The 18,201-nt window shown below is 49.5% G+C and overlaps 1 protein-coding gene and 1 long non-coding RNA gene across 3 annotated transcripts in view; one reads left to right on the top strand and one right to left on the bottom strand.

Moving 5' to 3' along the window:
* LOC111093602 overlaps positions 1-18,201 on the bottom strand; it is a 44,997-nt gene that overhangs the window by 11,289 nt on the left and 15,507 nt on the right. Inside the window, exon 3 of one of the 2 annotated variants that reach the window (XR_005356031.1) lies at positions 5,004-5,103. This is a non-coding gene — a long non-coding RNA (uncharacterized LOC111093602). Of the gene's footprint in view, positions 1-5,003; positions 5,104-5,902; positions 7,033-18,201 lie in introns of those variants that run through there. The other variant, XR_005356032.1, reaches the window with a different exon arrangement.
* Positions 16,112-17,774, top strand: HTR1D (5-hydroxytryptamine receptor 1D). Its single transcript, NM_001003280.1, is given in 1 exon segment — positions 16,112-17,774. A coding segment is annotated over 1 exon segment (1,134 nt). The 5' UTR covers positions 16,112-16,506; the 3' UTR covers positions 17,641-17,774.

Consider the following 18,201-nt stretch of genomic DNA (forward strand, 5'->3'; position numbering starts at 1 on the left):
GAAGCGGGGCGCTGCCCCCTGCCGGCCCGGTCGGGGCGCGCGCAGCGCGGGGCAGGCCCCATCCCGAGGGGGGCCGACAGAGCCGCCAGGGTGGAGCTCGGGTTTCCAGACCCGAAGCCTGCGGCCCGGATTGCTTTGTGACCTTGGGCAGGTCACCGCATCTCTTCGAACTTCGGTTGGCTCATCTATCAAGTGGAGGGGATACTTCTCCCACCCTACAAGATCCGTGGGAATAAATAAGATGCTGTAAGGATGCCTTTAAAAAAAAACAACTGTAAAGTTCTGTGCAAATCCCAGCTGATCAGGTAATGTCAGAACTGGAAGGGCGCTAGGAAATCTGCTTTGCCGCAGATGGGGAGAGTGGAGAAAAGATCCTGCCCAAAGTCGCATTGCTTGTAAGGGAATGTAAGACTAAAGCCCCCTGCCTCACCAGCTCTGGGCAAGTTCAAACATTGAGAGCAGGTGCTCTCCATCAGATGGGCTGCACGAGCAAAGCCGGGCTTGGCTACTTACCAGCTCCTGACTGACCTCGGGAAAGCCCTAACCTCTCCAGCCGTGGTTTTCTCCTATGTGAAGTGGGTTAAGAATGCAGCCTTGCAGGCTTGCGGTACAAATCCAAGGTGGTCATTGCTCAGCACAGCACCTGGCCACAAGCAACAGCTGTCGTTAGTGGTAATCATCGTTCTGGTTAGTTGGAGTCACCTCTCAATCTCTTTCTTGAATTGGCGCCCAGTGTTTTCTAGTTGAGCACACGCCATGGGTCTGTGCGCATCTCTGGACTGCACAGCCACCGGCCAGGGTCTTAGCCTTCCTCACAGAGACATGGAGGGACCCTTTACCGACAGCAGCGAGCAGGGTCACTGGGGCAGCTGAGGCTTCTCCAGCCTTTGGTCCTGTCCAGTGAGTGGGGAGAAATGGGTGGTCTTTATCGTGGAGGCATCCTGGAAGCCAGGACCTAGAGGGTGGCCTAGAAGGGAGGGGCTGGCCAGCCGGACATGACTGGGAGGGCCTCTCCTCCCCATGGTGCCTAGTGCAGGCCCAGAAATACAAAGGTGCCTTCTCAGAGTTTGTCAGGTACATGACGGATCATGAGAGTGAGCGTACAGGGTCATCCCTTCTCTCCTAGGCCGCAGATGGATGACAGTTCTCGGCGAAGTGAGGGGGCTGTGAACAGAAATACATTCCCAGAGCTGGGAGTTCTGGGACCAGAGTGGTTCCTCTCATTGCAGCTGGCACAGGGTCTGCCAAGGTCACCAGTGTCCTCCAGCAAGCTGAATTCTGCGGACACGCTTCAGGCTTCAGTCTTTAACTTTCTCAGCAGCAGATGACACTGCTGACCACTCCTGTCCTCTGGACACTCTCTCTTCTGGCTCTTGCAATTTAACACTGTCATATTTTCCCTCCTTATATCTTGTTTTTTGCAGGTTTATCCTCCTTTCTTTTTTTTTTTTTTTTAATTCAGAGTTGGGGGCGGGGGACAGAGGGAGAAGCAGGCTCCATGTAGGAAGCCCAATGTGGGACTCGATCCCAGGTCTCCAGGATCACACCCCGGGATGCAGGCGGCGCTAAACCGCTGTGCCACCAGGGCTGCCCTTTATCCTCCTTTCTGCAGCCATTCGCTGCTCTGCTGCCCCAGGCCCTCTGCTCTGCTCGTATTAGACACTCTCCCTGGGTGATCTCATCCACCCCGTTGGCTTTAGTTACCACCTCTGTGCATGTGACTCATAAAGGTTTGTCTCCAGCTCAGATCCCTCTCCAGCCTATAGATCCATCTAGGTATTGTCAGCCCTGCATTGTTCCAGACACTGGGGATATAACGATGAGCTAGACGGAAGGTGTGTTTTGGGACCGGGTAGGGAGAGACAAGCAGTAGATGAGCGGAAAACATCAGATAGGGTTAAGTGCTAAAATGAGCATAAAGCAGGGTGATAGGATAGAGAATGAGAGCTTGCTTTATTATATAGGCTGGTCAAAGCTCTGCCAAGGAGGTGATAGTTAAGCGTGGGGTGGGCAGCTGGTAGGAGTCAGAAAGGTGGCTTGGGGGGCAGACGGTGTAGGGCTTTGTAGGCTATGGTGAGGACTTCAGATTGTGTTCTGATATGGGAGCCACTGGAGAGTTTCAAACTGGAGAGAGCAAATGCTGTTATTTCTCCAGGGCTCATCGGAGCCTTAGAAAGGAGTTCGTCTGTACTGGTTGCAAGCCTGCTGTGCCATGGTCACTGAGTGCGGAGGAAACAGCTCTTCGAAGAGCTTCCAGGCACAGACAGTGAGAGGCACAGATGAGCCTGGAGTCAGGAGAGAGTTTAAAGGAGGGAGGTTCTGCATCTGGTTGGCCGGAAAGGACTTCCTGGAGGAAGTGGCTTTTGGGAAGGGCCTCAGAGAACAGAGAGTGTGAAGGGGAAAGATGCCTCTTCCAGGCAGAGGGCAGTCAGCCTGAACCAAGTTGGAAATGCCCCAAATGTGTGTAGGGAAGTCAGAGGAGAGGAGACAGGACCTGTAGGGAACAAGAAGAGGGCAGTCTAGGGAGGAAGTCTGGGCTGTTCAGAGCAAGACCCTGGGTCTGGCCATGTATGTGCTGTGTGACCTTGAGCAGATTGCATTCCCATTCTGAGCCTCAGCTGCTCTTGCATAAAAAGAGAAGTTAGTGGTTAAATGCTGGGAAAGAGAGGGGAGAGGGAGGATGCCAAGTGCTGGGGAAGGGGTGACTGGGAACAGGATCATGCCTGCCAAGAAGAAAACAGGGAGGGCTGGTGTGGATGAGGAAGATGGTGGTCGCATTGAGTTTGGGACCTCCCCAACTGCCATGAGTGCAGGAAGGAGTGGACAGATTTCAGCAAAGAGGGGACAGTTGAATTGGATCCTGGGAGTGAAGTTGCAGTTGGATGGGTGGATGGGGTGGATGAGGGGTACCCCACACAGAGGGTGCTGGGCTTTATGACATGTGTATACTACTCCCTCCTCTTCCAAAAATCCAGCCCACCGGGGAGACAGGCAATCAGTAAGTGAGCCGAGTGGGTGGGGAGGAGGGAGTGATCAGTTCCATCTCGGGGGTCCAGAGAAACCTCCAGAGAAGGTGGAGGAGGTGAGAGGAAGGGTGTTTCAGATAGAGGGACTGGCCTGTGCGCGGGCTCCGAGCAGTGAGAGAACTACAGTGTTCTTGCAGGAGGAGCCTCAGCCACGCTGGCGGTGGGGTCTTGTGCTGAGTGCGGGACGAGGAGGGGAAAGGGCTGGACCAGGCATTCTCTGGAGGGTGTAAGCAACAGGAAGAGAAGAAAGAGGAGTCGGGGCGCAGGGAAGGAAAAGTTCTCCAAGGAGTCTTCAGTCTGTGGAATCGGTGTCATCGGCCCCAACTCCTCTGCACTGGCTGATGGCATTCGTCCTCCAGCATTCTGCTTCAGGGCCACTTTCAGAAGGGGCCTCAGGGTCGCAGCAGATTATCTGTCTCTCCTACCTTCCCACTGCCCCCTTCATGCTCCGATGTCATCCTCCTCATTGTGTGGGCCCAGGTGCCAGGAGGGCTTCCCCTGGGGGCGCCGGAAGTCTTCCCAGGGGCAGGGTCTATACGTGTGTCGCTTACACCAACACGTGGTAAGGCTTTACGTGAGCCGCTATCGAATAGATGAAGAAACGGGCTCAGAGAGGTTGAGAAACTTGCCCCAAGTCACCGAGCCGGTAAGTGGCAGAGCTGGGAAGCAAATTCAGCCTACCTGACTCGAAAGCTTATGCTTGTCACACAGCTGGATTGTGCCTCCCAGCACGGTGAGCAGATGGCGAACAGCAGGTTTAGCTCCTGTAAGCACTGGAAACCCAGTGTTTCGTTTTTAGGAAATGAATTCCTGTTGTTCCTACCTTGTTTATCCAGCCTGGAGAAGGCGCCTCTCGCTTGCCCTGAAAGTGGTTTCATTCCATCAGCTCAAGTGCCCTCTGGGGACCCAGATGTGCAGCACGGGGGTGGGGGTGGGGATGGGGGGGTGGAGGTTGTGAGGGCAGCAGGGTGAGCTCCAGGACCTGGGGATGCAGCCCTAAAGGCTTCTGGCAGAGTGAGGTCTGCCCCGCCAGCCTGCTCTGACAATTACTCCCCTGGTAGGGCAACTGAGGCTGAGGTGACAGGGACGTTTGATGCCAAAACATTTGGTGTGGAACAGGCACGAGAGCCCCTGGTACTTCCGTCCCTAGTCTCAAGTTCCTGCTGCAAACGAGAGGCAGCAGGGGGAGCATCGATGGGAGTCTGAAGACTTGGTCTCTGCCTGTAACTCACTGTGTGCCCTTGGGCAAATGTCTTGTCCTCTCTGGGCCTCTCTCCCCATCATCACCATCTGAGTTGGACTAAAGGATTCCTGAGTCTTTCCCGCTCTGACACTCAGGGCCTTCCTTTTTTTTTTTTTTTTTTTTTAAGATTTTATTTATTTATTCATGAGAGACACAGGGAGAGAGGCAGAGACACAGGCAGAGGGAGAAGCAGGCTTCATGCAGGGAGCCCGATGTGGGATTCAATCCTGGGACTCCAGGATCATGCCCTGAGCTGAAGGCAGACGCCCAACCACTGAGCCACCCAGGTGTCCCACACTCAGGTCCTTCTTAAGTCCTAGAGCTGACATTACTACTGTCCCTTGCACAGCTCATTGTGGTGCATGGAGCAGCCACATCATCTGGGAAGAATGCTGAATCTCAGGTCCCCTTCCGGTCCCACGGAATGAGAACCTGCACGTTCATAAGATCTGTAGGTAGCCCGTGTGCTCATCCCAGTGTGAGGTGTGCTACGGTGAGCGGCTGCCCCTGCCCTCCCTCTGGGCTGTGTGGAGAAGGCAGGTGGAGGATTGCATGCTGTGTCGGCTGGAGGGAGAGCTCCTGCATGCTCCCAGGGTGGAGGGCTGGAGGGGGGCAGAGGCCCCTTCAGGTGGGAGTGATGGAGCCTGGCACAGAACAGGTCCCCAGCAAAGAATTTGTGAGTGTGTGCAGGCTCGTGTGGGGTATTTGTGCAGTGAGGAAAGGAACTGACTCACCTTTCCTGAGCGGTGTGGCAGGGGAGGCGAGCAAGCAGGCTCCTCTCCTAGGTCTGCAGGGCCTTAGACAAGCCGCGTCTCTGAGCTGCAGTTCTCTGCCCTGGGAAATGGGAATAATGCCAGTAGAATTGACTTCAGAGGGTGGGATCAGCCTTAAAATGAGTTGATAAAGGAGAAATGTTTAAAACAGTGCCTGGCACACATAGTAAGTTCATAATAGCACCTGCTGTTGCTTTGCTACGACTGCCTGTGCATATAGCGCCCTGTACTGTGTCCCAAGCCTGCCCCTGGATGGCCGGAGTTCCCCGAGGACAGAGTCCCCAAAGTGACCCGTAGGGGGCGATCTCACCCCTGTTGAAAACCACTGGTTCTAGAGCATCGTCATCCAATAGAAATAGAAAGCAAGCCACAAAGGTTATTTCAGATTTAGAAAATTTAGAGGTAGCTATGTAAAAAAAAAAAAAAAAAGTAAATTTCACTTATATTTTATTTACTCAAGATACCCAAAATATTATCAAGTAACTGATATAAAAATTATTAGATATTATACATTCTTTTTTAAACTCTTTGAAACTCGGTGTATTTTACACTCCAGCACATCTCTATGGCCACATTTGGAGCCCTCAATGGCCATATGTGGCCATGGAGTGGCTATGCTAGGGTTTCTCAGCACTGGCTCTCAATCCCAACTGTATCACGTATTACCCGTGTGGCCTTGGGCTAGTCATTTCACCTCTCTGGATCTCAGTTTTATCATCTGTAAAATGGGAATACTAACTCTGCCCCCAGGCAGTGGTATTAGAAGTACATGGTGAGAGGTTTTTTTTAATTTTTTAAAAAAGATTTTATTTATTTATTCATGAGAGACACACAGAGGCAGAGACATAGGCAAAGGGGGAGTAGGCTCCCTGCAGGAAGCCTGATGTGGGACTCGATCCCAGGACCCTGGGATCACGAACTGAGCCAAAGGTAGACGCCCTGGTGCCCCACATGGGGAGAGTTTAAAACCCCTCTGCCCTCTTTCCCACAAGCATGGGAGAAAATCCAGGGAGTTGTCAACCACAATGGCAAGAGCCTTTATGCAACACGTTTATTTGGTCATTCAAGGTGGTCCCTTCCCTACTGAAGGCTGATAATAACTCAGTGCAAAGCTGTAAGAAGGAAGGGCTTGCATTCTCAGACTTCCCTAGCTGTTGCAAAGGTCTGGAAAACAGGCTCCACCTGTCTTGGATTTTTGTTTAAAGATAATCAGATTGTCAGTGATAAAGATGACCAGGGATCAGCCAGGCCAGGGGTTCTCATTCCCCTGGAAGCATGTAGGGAGCTTTGAAAATTTACGGTGCCTGAGCTCTACCCCTTGGGGGCTAAGGTCTGGACATTTGTATTTTTTAAACAATATTTGTATGTTTTTAAAGCTCCCCCAGGAGATTCTCACAGCCAGAAAATCTCTGATCTGGTCCAAACTTTGCAGTTTAAAGATGGAGAAACCGAGGCCCAGAGCAGGAACTGACTTATCTGAGGCCACGGAGAGTTCATGGCAGAACCAAGCAAAAGATCAAGGCTCCCGCTTCTCAGGCCAGGCTTTGTTCTCAGAGCCCATCCTCAGCAGTTCGGGGAGACTTTCATAACCAGGTGCTGATCTCTTGCTCTGGGCCAAGTGTCAGGGCTCTCGGGGTTAAATAAGACGTGGTCCCTGCACTCAAGGTCCAGTGATAGAGACAGTCCAGCGTGGTAAGAGCTGTGGTGGTAGGCATCCAGAAGCAGGGTATCTAATCAAAGTGGAGCTGGGGGAAGGTTAGGGAAGGCTTCCTGGGGACGTGCCAGAGCTTAGTGCTGAAGTGTGACTTGGATTAGGCAACCAACCGGAGGGCCGAGCGGGGGATTCTTTCCAGGCAGAGGACACAAACAGGGACAGAGGTTCAGAGCAGAAAGCAGCATTGGAGCTCATGGCAGCAGGGTGCTGGCAGGGAAACTGGCAGATCTGTTGCTGGAGTGCCAAGGTCGCAGCCAGTGGGGTCAGGAGACGATGCTGGAAATGTAAATAAAGACCAGTTCACGAGGCTCCCTTAGACCAAGCTGGGACTGGATCCCAGGTGCCGTGGGAGCCACTGGAGGATTGTAAGGGAGTGACATGGCTTTGGCCGGGGCAGTCGGCTGGAGTGAGGGCTCTGCTCCCTGTGTCTTTGCCCCCCTAGAGACCAGCGGGCTCGCCCATGCATGTGGCAGTGGCAGTGGCGGAGCGCAAGCAACCCGCACAGGCCCTTGAGGACTAAATCTGGACCTGGCTCCCTGTCGCTTCTGTCTCGTGCTGTTGACCATAGCTAGTTCATGCTGAGCCCAGACTCAGAGGACAAGGAAATACACCCTTCCTTTTGACAGGGGTAAGTGGAGGCAGCACGGAGTAGTCCAAGCACCTGAGCTGAGCACAGGTGCTGAACCTGCGGTGTGGTCTCAGACGAGACACCCACCTCTCTGGGTATCGACCATCTCAGCCGATTGGATCGGACCGCGTCGTTTAACGTGTTCCTTCTAAATCAGGTTTGCCAGGGAGGGACTGTTAATTATAACTAACGGTAGCCGATGGATTGTTGACTCTGCGGCTGGGCTTTCTGTTCAGCTCACTTAAACGTGACAGCAGCTTGAGGTCGGTGCTGTTACTGTCCACATTTTCTTTCTTTTTTTTCCCCAAAATTTTATTTTTAAGTAATTTCTACATTCACTGTGGGGCTCAAGCTCACACCCCAAGACCAAGAGTCGCATGCTCCCCTGACTCAACCACCCAGGCACCCCAGATTTTATTTTTAAGCAATCTCTACACCCAATGTGGGCCTCGAACTCACGACCCCAAGATGAAGAGTCGCACACTCTACTGACTGAGCCAGCCGGGCGCGACCCTCCTCCCCATTTCCCACATGAGGAAACAGCTCAGAGGTCAAGTGACAAGCCCAGGGTTTCCCTTTGACCAATAGAACTGGTGATAAAGGTTCTTAGGCCCCGAGGCACTTAACCACTCCTCCTTTGGGTAGACTGTTCACAAGAACAAAAGTGCCCCAAACACAAGCATAAAGCCTGATGAACTTTCACAAGGCGAACACGCCCAGCTCAAGAAATAGAACATGACCTTCACCCAGAAGCTGCTGTCAAGCTCCCTTCCAGTCACTGTACCCCCCCTCCCCTCAAGGGCAACACCCTAGTATGACTTCCATCAGTATAGGTCAGTATTGACTGTTCTTGAACTTTATGACATTTGAGTCACACATGGTGTGTCATATGACTGCCTCTTCCATGTGGTCATGTGTAGCAGGGAGCTGGTGTTCCTTCTCACTGATGTATAATATTCTACTTACGAACATGCCACAATTCATTTACACATTCTACTGTGATGTCTGGATAGTTTTCAGTTTGTGGTGGTTAAACAATGCCTGTATGAACAATTCTTGCACAAGTGTTTTGGTGGACATACATGCAGGTGTTTGTTGGTTATAGAGCTGGGAGTAGGAGGTTTTGGTCAGAGGTCTATTTTTTATTTTCTGTATTTCCCAGATTTTTTTTTTTTTTGGTATTCTCTCTTTTATTTTTTAAGATCTTATTTATTCATGAGAGACACACAGAGAGAGGCAGAGACACAGGCAGAGGGAGAAGCAGGCCCCCTGCCGGGAGCCCGACGTGGGACTCGATCCCTGGACTCTAGGGTGAGCCCTGGACTGAAGGCAGATGCTCAACCACTGAGCCACCCAGGGATCCCCTCTCAGATTTTATAATTAGAGAAACAGGTGAAAGATGGATTTGCTTAAGATATTAATTATAGGTCAAGCCTTGCACTCAGATACACACACACACACACACGTTAACACTTTTCTAGTTTTTTCCACATATATTATTTCATGTTCATGACACCCCCAAAAGATAAACTTGATACCCTGATTCTACAGAGGAGGAAACTGAGGCTGAGGGAGGTCCCCTGCCTTAGAGAAGAGATGGATAACAGCTGTGGATGTACTTTGTAAAATATAAAGCACTCTTCAGATTTGTAGAGAATGATTTCCCCATCCAGGGCTCACTCAGCCATACCAAACAGCTTCTAGAGAAAGAACAGACAGGAATTTCTCTGTTATTTGTTTGTTTGTTTTTGTTTTGTTTGTTTGTTTGTTTTAATCCTACTGCAACAAATCTTTATCACAGAGCCTTGGGTTTTTTTGGTTTTTTGTTTTGTTTTGTTTTTCTTCTCAAAGGATGAGACTGGCTTCTGAGGATACATTAAACCCATATATCCTCTTGGTTTCTGGCAATGTTTTATGACTCTGTTAAAAAAGATCCTTCAGGAAGAGGAGGTGACTGACCTTTCTGTAAACCAAATGAGCCCTGTGTAGGAAGCACTTGTTAAGAGGGCTGCAAAGAGCCCCTACTGTGGACCAGCCACTGTCCAGGGATGGATCCTTCCCACTGAATACACAGAGCAGTTCTGGGAGAAAGGTGCTATTACCCCAATTTACAAATGAAGAAGAAAAACCCAGGAGGTGAAATGATTGGCCTCCACCCCACAGTGGGGATTGTTTGGGGGAAAGGAACTGGAAATCCTGTCTTATTACCACTCTTCAGGACCTGTTAGACTGTTTCTCAGTCCATTTGAACTGGCTCCACTAGGAAAAAATGAGGAGCTGGTATAAATTCGGTTTCCTGGGTACAGAGGTTGCTCATGGACATCCCAAAATAGGAAGGAGTGCCATGTGGTCTAGAAGGTTCCTTACTCCTCTCTTGAGGTAGGTGGCTCCCCTGTCTCTCTGCTCTTTTCTCTGTCTTCTCCCTTCTCCTGCCTCTCTCTGCAGACCTGTTTTCTTATTTACCAATTGGCTTTTCAGCTGCCCCCAAACTTGCCCTGGCTTTGGTCATGGCCATGGCTAGACTTCAGCCTCAGAATCCTTGGCTCGCAGGTTGCTCCTCCTCCATCGTCAATCTACCCAGCTGCTCACAGTCACCTTGCTAAATTCCCAGGAGAGAATCTGGTTGGCTCCTTTGGGGTCATGCGTCCACCTGGTCCAATTAGCTATGCTCAGAATTGAGATCGAGAATCTGCTTTTTCCCCTCCATCTTGCTGCAGAGATGCTAAAGCTGGGGGTGTATGGTGTGGCTCGGGTCTATGTGGTCTAGACTCTAGGGGAGACACTACTAGGCTGAGGGGAGTCCTTGCTCCTGCCTCGATGGCTCCTTGGAGTATGGTGGGCAAGGGAGAAGCTCCCTGGTATGGCTGGTAGTTCTTACAGTGGCAGACATCACTCGCTAAAATGGACAGTGGGGCAGCCCCGGTGGCGCAGCGGTTTAGCGCCGCCTGCAGCCTGGGGTGTGATCCTGGAGACCCGGGATCGAGTCCCGCATCGGGCTTCCTGCATGGAGCCTGCTTCTCCCTCTCCCTGTGTCTCTGCCTCTCTCTTGCTCTCTCTGAATGAATAAATAAATAAATCTTTAAAAAAATAAAGTAAAATAAAATAAAATGGACAGTGATGGCTTGTTGGACAGCGGACAGAAGAGACTTTGTTGCCTACAGACTTGAATTTGATTGGACACATCATAGAGAAACCAGAAAAGTCATCATTTACTATGTCAGGTATTTAGATCCATATTCTTACCAGTTCTCCCCAAGCTCCTGTAGGGGATGGATTATCATGTCCATCACTGAGGCTGTGTAGGTCCAGAGAGCTTAAATGACTTGCCCAGTGGCCACAGCAAGAAAGTAGAGCAACAGGAATTGGAACTTGATCCTCCCTGACTTAAAATGTATGTTTTTGGGGGTGCCTGGGGGGCTCATTCGGTTAAGTGTTTGGCTCTTGATTTTGGCTCAGGCCATGATCTCAGGGTCCTGGCATTGGGCTCCATGCTCAGCAGGGAGTCTGCTTGAATATTCTATCTCCCTCTCCCTCTCCCTCTGCCCCTCCCCTTGCTCATACTTGCTGTCTTTATCTCCCTCTCTCTCTCTCAAATAAATAAATCCTGTTTAAAATTTTTTATTTATTTTTAAAGATTTTATTTATTTATTCATGAGAGACACACAGAGAAAGGCAGAGACACAGGCAGAGGGAGAAGCAGGGAGCCCGATGTGGGACTCGATCCCAGGACCCCAGGATCATGTCCTGGGCGGAAGGCAGGCGCCAAACCGCTGGGCCACCCAGGCGTCCCAAATCTTTTTTTTTTTTTAATTGTATGCTTTTAGCCACGGCCTGCCATCTCTATATCCTCATTACATTTGTCCAGGTCTCTACAATTAGTGCACATCACATACATGATCTTATTGGAAGCACTAAACATCCTTTGGGGGCAGCAAATTATATTCCTTTTTTTTTTTTTTTTATATTCCCATTTTATCAGAGAAGAAACTGAGGGTCAAAGAGAAGTCATGACTTGTCCTCAGTTATCTGCTGGTCCTTGACAGAGCTGGGACCAGAACCCAGGTCTTCTGGATTCAAATATATCAACAGGTATTGCTATATCCAAATGTATCAGTGTTATTGCTGGTAGTATGGTTCTTTTTTTTTTTTAAGATTTTATTTATTTAATCATGAGAGACAGAGAGAGAGAGGCAGAGACACAGGGAGAGGGAGAAGCAGGCTCCATGCAGGGAGCCCGATGTGGGACTTGATCTGGGGTCTCCAGGATCACACCCTGGGCTGCAGGCGGCGCTAAACCGCTGCACCACCGGGGCTACCCTCTTTTTTTTTTTTTTTTTTTTTTAATGTACAAAATTGATTGTTTAAGCAAAAATAATTGCAAATATACCATACCCTACAAAATAGTGTATATGTAATATACGCACAGTTCAAAGAATGATAAACATCCATGTACCTCCCACCACCTTAAAAAATACATCATCACTGATACGGTTAAAACCCCTCCACAATCTAATTCCTGTGTTCTTTCCCCTCCGGAGGTGACTACAATCCTGGATTTTATACTTAATGTTTCCTTGCTTTTCCTTATGGGTTTGCCAATATGTATTTATATCTCTAAACATTTTATTAAAAAAAATTTTTTTAATAAATATTTTATTTCTTCCTACGTGTTTCTGACTCTGATAGTAAGTGTTGTTTGTGAGAAGTACCCACTTTGATGCAAGCAGCTTTGGCTTACTCAGGTTTGCTTCAACTGTGTTGTGTTTGGACATTTGGGTGGTTTCTAGTTGTTTGTTTCTGACAATGCCACCGTGACCGTGCTCGTTCCTCTCTGCTGATGAACACAGAGTAGAGTTTCCCTGTGATGTATACCGGGGAGCAAAATTACTGGGCTATGAGGTAATCATTGCATCTTTAGCTTTAAGAGATAACATCAGATTGTTTGCTAAGGAGATTCCTCCGATTTACGCTCTGCTAGTGGTAGGCGACAATTCCTGCTGGTCCACACCCTACTGGATGACGTGACAATGGTCAGATTTAAGATGTTTTACTGTCTGCTGGGTGAATATGGTATCTCACTGTTGTGTTCATTTCTATTTTTGTTTTATTGTTTGAAGGGTGATAGGGGTGGGAGTTGCTTATAGAGCTACGGTCTTTGTCTCCAAAGGTAGCTGGATTATGGGAAATCCCCCCAACTTCGTTGAGGGTGGGGAAGGACAGCAGGCAGGAGAGGAGGGGGATGGCTTCAGAATCATGTGGCTTCCCTCAAAATTCCAGCCCCGCATTCCTGACCAAAGCAAGCCACCCTGTCCTTCCCAAGATGTCACCCACCAACCTCCCAGGCCTTTCCGAGCCCACGCCTTTCACTGAGTGAGGTCATTGGAATGCCTGGAACCCAAGGGGGCAGCCGTATGGGTCTATGAGGCAAGCATAAGCCCTGCATGAGAAATGACTGCACCTAGTCTGTCTAGAAGGAAGAAAGCTCCACACAGTCCAACCCAACTTCACATTTCCAATGTGAACTCAAGTGAGAGGAGAACTTCAGCCAGAGGCTTTTGAGGTGGAGTGAGAGGGTCGGAGAGGGCCTCATTTTCACCGATCACTGTGAGGCCCCAAACCAGTTTCACTCCTAGAAGCACATGTGCCTTGAGGCTCTTCTCCCTGTTCAGTGCAGTGTGGAGAACAGAGATTTCAGAAGTGGCTCTGGACCCAGTTTTTCCACTTCCAGCTGGGTGACTTTGGGCAGGTGATATCCCCTCTCTGCTCATATGTAAGGTGGGGGCCAGATTGCCCACATCACAGTGGGTGACTTGGCCCCAGGACTAGCCCTGTGAACACAGAAAGAGCTCTGTGAAATACATAATAATAATATCCTTTAAACTTTGGGAATGTCTTTTTGTGCAGATTAAGATTGGTTTTCTTGGGGCACCTGGGTGGCTCAGTGGGTTAGGCGTCTGACTTTCGATCTCAGCTCAGATCTCAATTTCAGGGTTGTGAGCTCAAGCCCCACACTGGGCTCCATGCTGGAGTAGAGCCTACATTAAAAAAACAAAACAGGGCAGCCCTGGTGACTCAGTGGTTTAGTGCCGCCTTCAGTCCAGGACGTGATTCTGGAGACCTGGGATCAAGTCCCATGTCAGGCCCCCTGCATGGAGCCTGCTTCTCCCTCTGCCTATGTCTCTGCCTCTCTCTCTCTCTGTGTCTCTCATGGATAAATAAATAAAAATATTTTAAAAAAACAGATTGTTTTTCTTAAACTGAGACTGCCTCCTCCTCTAGGAAGATTTTTCTTTATTTATTTAAATTTTTTGAAGATTTTTTTTTATTATTATTATTCATGAGAGACACAGAGAGAAGCAGGCTCCATGCAGGGAGCCCAATGTGAGACTTGATCCCAGGACCCTGGGATCACAATCTGAGCCAAAGGCAGACGCTCAAGAGCCATCCAGATGCCCTAGAAGATGTTTTTTGAAGATGAAGTCCCCACGGTTTGAGGAGTAGAAGAGAAACTATTGCATTGCAGTAGTTTAAGTTCTTAGTGATTTAAAAATCAGTCAATCAACAAACACAGACTGAACTTTTCTGACAAATCTGAGTCAAGTGTCAAGCTGTAGGGACAGGGAGTCAGATAGTAATGAGTCTTGACATCACTCAGTGTTTACTGGGTTTCAAAGGCTGGCCTTGCCAGGAGCAATGGAAGCTCCACCGCAGCCCTGGGAGACAGGTAGGGGGCCACTGTTTTAATGACAAAATCTGAGACTCAGAAAGGGGTAAGGGACTTGCCCAAGGTCATACAGGAGGTCATACAGGAGGGTGGGGAGAGAATAGGGATTGGAACCCAGATTGTTCATCCAAGCCTCCCCTGTACCCACCTGCCTCCCACCTCTGGTGCCAGCCACCTCTTGAGCCTTCTCTGCTACCCAACCCTGGCTCTCTGGACCTTTGCTCTTGCCTTTCCAGCCATCAGAAGTGCCATCAGGAGTCCCTCCTTGACTATAGACCTCCTTGACCTTGACTATTGAAACCCCTCTTTTTTTTTTTTTAAAGATTTATTTATTCATTCATGAGAGACAGAGAGAGGGAGGCAAAGACATAGGCAAAGGGAGAAGCAGGCTGCATGCAGGGAGCCCGATGTGGGACTTGATCCTGGATCCTGGGATCATGCCCTGAGCCGAAGGCAGATGCTCAACTGCTGAGCCATCCAAGCATCCCTGAAACCATTCTTCTTAATGTAGCCACCCATTGAGGCAAAATGCGGCCCTTACGAATGATGTTATGGGAATGACTGTGATGGGACAAAGTTCCAAATATATTGAGTTGGAAAACGTACAAACTATGAAACAAATTCATACATAATCACATTTTAAAAGTGTGTATATATAAATCTGCCTGGCCAGTTCCGTCCCAGGGTCCTTGAAGCTACGTCTATTTTCCCTGTCAGGCTTTGAATGCTCTCATGGTGGAACCTGGAAGAAATCAAATGAATCATAGGGATTCCTGGTGGATTGTAGTATTCCATACGAGCCAGGGGAAGAATTGGTAGGAGTGTGGATGGGGCTAGGGGTCTTGGTACTCTTCTTGTCAACCCCATACTCCAGAAGCTGCCCTTGAGCCCCAGAGACTTCATCGGGTCTTCCAGAGATGGGCCTGACACAGAGTGCCCTCTGGTTTACCTTACCCCAATCATCTGTACCAGGGGTCCCAAGCTCCAAGAACCCCTTGGCTTGCCCATGTCTCAAATACTAAAACCCAGATTCAAGGTCAGGAGCATACAGAGGAGAAAATGAGCCTTCAAAGTTTTTTTTTTTTTTTTTGTGATGAAATTACCAGTTTCCGTTTAGAAAGCCGAATAGATTTTCTGGATTTGAACTTTCACCATGAAAAATGTCTGGGGTTTTGATTTTTGCAATTAACTTCTCTGCCAACCAAAAGGTGTTTTTGGTTTTGCTTTTGTGTTTAAGAATCATGCATGCTCACTCCAGGAAATCTGGAAAATTTTTAGGAATAAAAGAAAGGTCACCTCCTCCTCCCCAATTCCTAGAGAAATATATTGTAAAAAATTGGTATCTTTCCTGGTGACCCTTTTTTTTTTCTTTTTTTTTCTGTGCATGGAGTTATTTTGTTTAGTTTTCATTGTTGCTGAACAAATAGAATGATGGTTTCTGATTCATAATGAACAAAGCTGATTTCATGTATTTATAATAAGCCTGTGATGCTTCCAGCAGCTCTGCCCTCTCTGGGAATTGTGGGGGTGGGACACATTGCCCTCCCCTGTATTCTCCTGACACTTTGGACCATGCCAGCTTCACTGCGCCACTGCCAGCTCTAAGCAGTATGCTTTTAAACTCACGGTTTGTCTTGAGTATCTAAATTGTCCTTCTAGAACCTAACTCTTTCCTTTTTTCTTTTTTAAGCCCCAGAGCTCTGAACATGTACCCTTCTGGATGAACCCACAGTGATCGGCTTGTTTTGCCTTCTCCTAGCTCATGCATACTTCAGGTCTTGGTAACCAGAATGTTTTGTCTGTTTAGGCTCGAAATGATCAGTGGGACAGGAACCAAAATTAAGTGCCTCGTGATGTGTCAAGATGAACCTAGGAAAATGGTGAACTGTTGACTGGACTGCTTCTCTGAATCTGCCGGTACTTCTTTTTGTCCCTAGTTTTAAAAGTTCCCCAGAGGAAATCTGAAACCCAGACTCTTCTCAGAATAGGATGGGGGGGAATTCTAAAGTTCTCATTAAACACATTTATCCCTCAAGCTTTGGAAGGAGCCAAAAAATGCCAAAAGCGAGAATCCCAAAGCACTGCCCACACTGGTGTGATATCCTGGTAGATGTCTAACAAATTCAGCATGTGTCCCCTGGGCTTGAACATTTGCTGGGCAAAGGTCCAGAATAGTGAGACATCTTGGGATTCATCTGGTTTAGGAAAGACTTTTAACTACCAGCCGTCACCTCACTGTTCTTCAAGTAGTCAAGTCTTGAGGTCTTCTCAGTGTGGGCTGTTCTGATGGAGGGCCCCCCACCAGCATGAAGCAGAAGGATGACCTCGTCCTGTAGGCAGGACAACTGTGAAGAGAGCTGCGTGTGTCCAAGTCTGTGGGAAGAGAGAGCCACCTAGAATGTCCCCGCCAAACCAGTCACTGGAAGGCCTTCTCCAGGAGGCCTCCAACAGATCCCTGAATGCTACGGAAACCCCAGAGGCCTGGGGTCCAGAGACACTCCAGGCCCTCAAGATCTCTCTCGCTCTGCTCCTCTCCATCATCACGATGGCCACAGCCCTCTCGAACGCCTTTGTGCTCACCACCATCTTCCTCACCAGGAAGCTCCACACCCCGGCTAACTATCTCATTGGCTCCCTGGCCATGACTGACCTCTTAGTGTCCATCTTGGTCATGCCCATCAGCATTGCCTATACCACCACCCGCACCTGGAGCTTTGGCCAAATCCTGTGTGACATCTGGCTGTCTTCTGACATCACATGCTGCACGGCCTCCATCCTGCATCTCTGTGTCATCGCTCTGGACAGGTACTGGGCCATCACCGATGCCCTGGAGTATAGTAAGCGCCGCACAGCGGGCCGGGCAGCTGTCATGATCGCCACCGTCTGGGTCATCTCCATCTGCATCTCCATCCCTCCGCTCTTCTGGCGGCAGGCCAAAGCTCAGGAGGAGATGTCGGACTGCCAGGTGAACACATCTCAGATCTCCTACACCATCTACTCCACGTGCGGGGCCTTCTACATCCCGTCCGTGCTGCTCATCATCCTCTATGGCCGCATCTACGTGGCTGCCCGGAACCGCATCCTGAATCCGCCTTCGCTGTACGGGAAGCGCTTCACCACAGCGCAGCTCATCACGGGCTCCGCGGGGTCCTCGCTCTGCTCCCTGAGCCCCAGCCTCCAAGAGGAGCGCTCGCATGCGGCCGGCCCCCCTCTCTTTTTCAACCACGTGCAAGTCAAGCTGGCCGAGGGTGTCCTGGAGCGCAAGAGGATTTCGGCGGCCCGAGAAAGAAAAGCCACCAAAACCCTGGGGATCATCCTGGGGGCCTTTATCGTCTGCTGGCTGCCCTTCTTTGTTGCATCTCTGGTCCTCCCCATCTGCCGGGCCTCCTGCTGGCTCCACCCAGCCCTCTTTGACTTCTTCACCTGGCTAGGCTATCTCAACTCTCTCATCAACCCAATAATATACACTGTGTTTAACGAAGAGTTTCGGCAAGCGTTTCAGAGGGTTGTCCACGTCCGGAAAGCCTCCTAGTCTGATTTGCTGGTGACTCTTGTCATCCGGTGTGTCCTGTAACCCAGCTGGAATTGTCTTGTTTCGTTTTCCTGAGATTTGGGTCAATCCTGATGTCTTGGGTTTTGGTTCCATCAATAGAATTGTTCAGTGAGTGTTCTTGTTGTCTTCTTGACTTCTGGGGCCCCCCCTCCAAGTGGGGCAACTTTGTGAAGGGGAACAAGATCGAAGATGTCCCTTTGCGTACTATTTTCACGGCTCATCCCTGTTGGGAGAAATGTGATCCATGGGATTCCCCATTGATTTGGTTCAGACAGGAAACTGTCTGACTCCGCAGAGAGATCCTAGGTTCAAATGGGAGGCTTTCTGGTCTACCCAGGTTTTGTATGGAGCTCAGAGGAGGAAGGTATATGAGGTTAATGAATTGAGCTGAAAGAGAATTTGCAGTCAGGATAGAGGGCTCTCCGTTCCATGTGGCACCTTGATTAGAAAATAGCACGCAGATCAACTACCCCGTACCCTTGCTCCTTCCTCAGTGTCTCCGCATCACCTTAATGTTCTGAGTTAACACCTCCAATCACC

The sequence above is a fragment of the Canis lupus genome, chromosome 2, assembly GCF_011100685.1.
Source record: "Canis lupus familiaris isolate Mischka breed German Shepherd chromosome 2, alternate assembly UU_Cfam_GSD_1.0, whole genome shotgun sequence".
Taxonomy (NCBI): domain Eukaryota; kingdom Metazoa; phylum Chordata; class Mammalia; order Carnivora; family Canidae; genus Canis; species Canis lupus.